At 30.9% G+C, this 6,000-nt stretch overlaps 1 protein-coding gene across 1 annotated transcript; it reads right to left on the bottom strand.

The window, feature by feature from the left end:
- Positions 1-308: 308 nt before the first annotated feature.
- Positions 309-4,951, bottom strand: LOC137931930 (connectin-like). The gene is made up of 3 exons (XM_068775428.1): positions 3,901-4,951; positions 1,161-1,614; positions 309-369 (listed from the first exon to the last, which is right to left on the bottom strand). Exons 1-3 carry the CDS (start codon positions 4,949-4,951, stop codon positions 309-311), a joined length of 1,566 nt encoding a protein of 521 aa, XP_068631529.1.
- Between the last annotated feature and the right edge of the window lie 1,049 nt (positions 4,952-6,000).

The raw sequence follows: 6,000 nt of genomic DNA, 5'->3' as shown, positions 1-6,000 counted from the left end.
TTTCAGAGTGATCACTTTATATAGGTTGTTTTGAAATATGTGTAAAATCACTAATGCTTTTTATAGACAAATACGCTGTATGTTCACCCTTTTGAAGTTTTTATATCTATATACATATTTTATAATTATGTAAGCAAAGATTTATATATTAAAAAAGAAATAGCTACTTATTAAAAAATACATGTTTTGTTGGATATATTCTTATCACATGATAAAAGGGGTGTAAAACTTTGATCTTCTTAAGTGAATTTATTACTTTTTAGTTAACGACTCATACCTTATTTAATTAACAAGATTTAATCATTAAATTATTTAAAAACCGAAAAAAAATGAAGACAGTAGCAAATAAATTTAATGTTCAAATAATGACTTCTTCGTGTATCGAAATGTATATTTTAAAATGACTAGATGACTTGTATACTTAAAATATACTTGTTTATCAGTAACAAATAACTTATACATGTAAATAATTATTAAATTGAATTAAAAAAGCTTATAAAATTATTTACGTGCTAACCTAAAATTATTAATTTCCCTGAATTTACATCATGGCTATGATATAATTAATATTTGTTTCAAGTTATCTTTACGCACTTATATATTACATATATATTATTTTTTTGTGAATAAAAAATTAATGATCTATATGCTATAGGTGCTTTTTTATATGTCGTACATTTAAAACAACATCGAGAACTAACAACATTTATATGTATATATATAATACATCAAATAAATAGTGTGATAAAATTAGCCAAGTACTCTTTAGTATCTATTTAATATATTTTTACATAAATTGTTACACATATATCATATTAATACTGAACAATTTTTATCACTTACGTACATACACACCTATCAACAAATGTGAAAAGTAATACTATTAGAAATGATTCTATATTACAAATAAATAATAGGTGTTTGTATCTTATATACGAACTGAAGTGGTCCTAATATGACTATTTATACAATTCTTATAATTATATAACCTTGAGTGCTGGCGTTCTGAAATCTTCAATTTTCGTCAACTACTTGCTTAGAATATGTGAAGTCTGAATCTCTGAATTTAAATTAAATCTGTCGACTTTAACACCTATGTCAGGAGTAATACAATGAAAACTCCCCACGTTAAGTTCACGGATACGATTGAATAACTTGACCCTGAGTTCATTTCGTGAAATCGAAAAGTTTTCATTTCGTTTTGTATAGGTATAACAGGGTCTATCATGTACGGAATCGATTCAGTTGTCGTTCTCTTTTCAACCGGACAAGGCAGCGTTTCCGGTGGTATTTTTAAAACTACTCTCTTCGAGCCCTTTTTTGTTGTAGCAAGGATATCATTGGCGTGTTCTTTGGACAAATCTTCAGCTGTTGTCTTTTTATCTGTTATGTTATTTTTATCAATAGTTTCAATAGTTATTCCTGCGTGCAGGATTTCTTTATTAAATTCCAACTTATTATCAGTGTCGGACATTTTGTTGTAAGCGGAACTAACGATGGGCGGATCAATTTTACAAGTCACGCTCTCCAGTGACTCTTTAGTTCCTTGACTTTTTGTTTCGTTTCGCAGTGAGTGCATCCATTTCAATCTGCAGTCGCAGGCGAAGTTGTTTTCTGCAAAAATAAAATGACATAACTGGATATAAGCAGACTAATATAAGGCTTCGATCGTGTTTTATTTCTTTTCCATTCGAATTAAACAAAATTTCCATGATTATTTTAATTATTATTTTTATAATGTTCAAAATTGACGGCCAAACATAATAAATACAATACTAACTACGATCAAATATACGAATTTAGTAAAAGTTTATTTTGTCTAAATCATTTTTGATGTTAAATAAATTCCACAAAATTAAATTATTATTTAACCCAATAGTGTGTTTTAAATAACAGTTAATAAGGTTGTTAAAATAAGTTCTGCACTAGTTACGAATAGCACAGGTAAAAAAATGTCCAATTTTTAAATTAGGTACATTAAATTGAAGATATAATTGAACAAGTGTCAGACGAATCATAATTTTAAAAACTGGACATTGTTAGAGAGCTTTTAAAAACAAACTAGACACATACACATTCAAAAATTACCATAAAAATTAGTTGACTTTAACTTAGTTTAAAAGGTTTACGATTTAAGTTAACAAATAGATTAAGAGAGTTGGTAAACACGTACAGTGTTTATGCAAAAACGTAAGCAAAAAATTTTTATATTAAATGTAATCGTTAAAACGAAGGCACGGACGCCAATGTCTGTAGAATAAAGATTTTAATGATAATTAACAAAATTACTAAGTCCTACCACTAATTCTGATGATATAAAATTTTCTGAACTAGGCACTGTCTGTCAAATAAAGCGAATTGCGTACCAGAAGCATTTTAGACTTTTTTGATGTATTAAATAATAAATACAATTGAAACTAAAGGTATTTTAAATACTTTTTAGATAAAATTTTTAGTTTATAGCACTAACTCTCAATCCACTTTAAATTAATACAGCTTATTTCCGATTATACTTTTAGCACTGTCAGAGTTTTACTTAATATTATTTCATTAAAATTGTAGAGTGAAACAATTTCAAATATAAAATTAACTCTGCACTCATTTTATTTGCCAAGAACCAAATGACGAATGTTCGAGAAGTTCCGCATAAACTGAACGCGGAGTACAGCGAGAGTCAGTTTATTGTTTAACTTTATTCTATTTGAATTTCGTAGATTGGTTCACTGAATTTCAACGAAGTAATATTTTGTGATAAACAGAAATGAAAGATTCTCAAATGAACGACTATTATTAAAAAAAAAAGACACTGACGAATACGTAATAATAGCGATTGATTTTTAATATAGTAATAATAAAGTAATGGAAATTCCTTTCCAGAAGTTAATGTTATATATTATTCAAACTGAACGTTATAGATTCAATTAATTATTGTCAAATATTAGCATTCATTAAAATAAAATTTTATTTTTCCGATCATGCAAAAAAATCTAGAAAACTCTACAAAGAGGTTATGTCAATCTCATTCAACAAGTCAGGGCTGGTGGACTATTTGACCTTCAGTAACAAGAAAGGTGATGAATAGGAAGAAGGTAATGTAACAACCGTATTACTGTGCGCCATCTAGTGGAGTTGACGTGAAGAGAGGTCGGGTGCAAAATGCAGAGGCGCGTGCGCAGGTGATGAGCAATTTTGACTGCTAGCATAGATCGTCCGAGTGACAACTCGGTTACGGCGACGAATGCATGTATTTTTCTTTAATATTTAATGGAATCAGGCGTTACCTTGCGGTAGTTCATCCTAAGTAAGAAAAGGACCAATATTTAGCCACTTCCGCACATGCAGTAGTAGTCGTGCAACAAAGTGCACCGACTAACATTTTCACCGATTAGCGCCAAACACACGCGGTGGCAGTTGTGTGATTCGCATTGTTCGCCGCATACCCATTTATCAGCGGGCTGGCGGGCGGTGCACTTTGTTGCACGACTACTACTGCATGTGCGGAAGTGGTTAAATATTGGTCCTTTTCTTAATTATGTATTTTTCTTTGTTAATTTCTTTACCGCGCGATCTATTGTAACTGTCAGGCATACCTCCAATAAAGTGATATTTACAACTTTAAAAGTGTTGTTTACAGTTTATATCATACAATTAATTTAAAGAGAATTTTGCATTACAAGTAATTCTGCGAATTTCTCAAATATATTCAGCAAATTTGACGCTGAACACTTTCACAGCACACATTTTCCATTGTAGAATTAATAAATAAACCTCGAAAAGCACCCACAGGAATCGTTATGAACAAACTATGAGAAGTTATTCGTCCTACTTGGGTTGGTGAAATATTCAAAATGTCTCACGAGTTCATCAGTCTGCGGAAAAGGATTAAATATTCATTATTACCTTCAACGAGCAAATTGCTGTTAGGTGGTTTCAAGTTATCCAATATGGGCTTAATGTTGTCGAAAGTTAAGGCGTGTAGTTCGTTCGAACGCAAATCGAGAGAGCTGAGACCTCTTACGCCTTCGAATAGTCCGGAAGGTAGCGCTGCAAGTTTGTTATCATCTAGAGATAACTTCCGAAGTTGAGATAGCCCATCAAAAGCTCTTTCGGATATATATTTCAAATCATTTTTACCCAAGAGGAGCTCTTGTAAATTCCACAATTCGGCAAAAGTAAATTCTGTCAAATTATATATATGATTTCTTCTCAAGTCAAGTTTACGTAAATTTGCAAGGCCGTCGAAGGTGTGACGATTTAAATTTTGTATATTATTTTTGTTCAAATCTAATTCTAGCAAATTGAATGTGTGTTGAAATGCTCCATCTTTAATGTTCGATATATTGTTTTTAGTGAATATCAACTTTTGCAATTTTGGTACATCGAAAAATGCATCTGTACCAATTTCAACGATCATGTTTTCTTCTAAATTTATCATGGTCATGTTGGGTAGATGAGCGAATGCATACTGTTGTAGTATTTCAATCTGATTTTGAGATAAAGTGGCTTCCTTTAGGTTAGTTAAATTAGCAAAGGCAAAAGTTGTGACTTCGGCAATGTTTCCATATTTAATATTGATGGCTCTCAGTCTTTGTAAGTACTGAAGTGCTTTTGTAGGCACGTAGGCCATCGCTCCATCGACACGAACGTTAAATGATAAAGTTTGTAAAGTGGGCTGAGAAGCGAAGCTTTGCCAGATGTAGTCGTCTGGCGGTATTCCACCATTAAACACCCAACATTCAGCTTTCGTTGCATTACGGGGCTCTCTAGCATTCTCACAATAGCAATGGACTTTAGAATCTCGATCAGTAATATCGCAAATGTTCTTTTGAAAGCCGCCAGACTTCTCTTTGTTTCGCCTTTTATTGTTATCCCTCGCTTGTACTGTTGACATCTCATTGACGAGCGCAATCGTTATCAATATATACATCATCCCAGCTATTTTTGGCTCCATTTTAATTAATCTGAAACAAGAAAAACAGTGTTTTATATTTGTTACCTATACAATGAATTATAAACAATTGGTAGAAATTTTAATATAGTATAGGATTTCTAAATGTGAATGACTCAAGGAACTACACGCCGCATAACATTAAAAAATACATTTATTATTAGTTTTATTGAGTAAAATTCTACTACACTTAAAATTTTGATTTTAATTATTTACACTTTTTTGTACACTATAGATAATAACTAAAAAAAGAAACAATTAATATAGTGGTACAAGTGGACCTTTGGATGGAGATCAGAGACATAGAGGAGAGGGCAGTTTAGGGTGTACGTACATCATACAAATACATACATTACTATAAACACACACATATATATATACAAACATACTCACATAAATTTATATAAATATATACATATACACACGTACTCTAATATTGTACATATATTTACGAGAAAAAGGTATTATATACATACGAATATATAACAAATGCTACACAATGTCCTATTTTAGAGGCCAAGGATGATCTTTTTACCATTTTTAAATGCTGATAGTGATTTAGCGGATTTTATGTCCATTTTTGGAAATAATAGACGTGGTATGACTGGAAATCCGTAACAAATTTATTAGTGTTGGGTTTCTCTTAATAAATGTCGTTTAGGGTAGATAATATCGCAGGTTATGTCTGACACTTTTAGTCTATAAGGAAAAAGTACACAACATTTCATAGAGCTGTAACTAATGCATTTGCTCAGGGCTTATACCACCTTTAACACAGATGTAGTATTATGCAAAGATTTTAAAAACCCAACTAATGACATATTGGTCTTCATTAGACGGAAGTATATAGTATAGTAATAAACGTTTTGAGATGTGAGTCACATTTTTGTTAAAAAAAACCTTATGTAATTTACTAATCAACCTGGAATATAAAGTAAAAATACCTGTAGGTACAACAATATCGACATTTTATGTTTATCTACGATTCGAATATGCTTGTAACAGTCTATTCTAATAAAGAATATTTTCATTTTAATTTTGATACACGTAAG

The sequence above is a fragment of the Battus philenor genome, unplaced genomic scaffold (assembly GCF_028537555.1).
Source record: "Battus philenor isolate CCGP_79_NKW_IND1 unplaced genomic scaffold, ilBatPhil1.0.hap1 SCAF_11, whole genome shotgun sequence".
Lineage (NCBI taxonomy): Eukaryota > Metazoa > Arthropoda > Insecta > Lepidoptera > Papilionidae > Battus > Battus philenor.
Note: the sequence above shows the minus strand (reverse complement) of the source record. Positions and strands in the feature narration are given on the sequence as shown.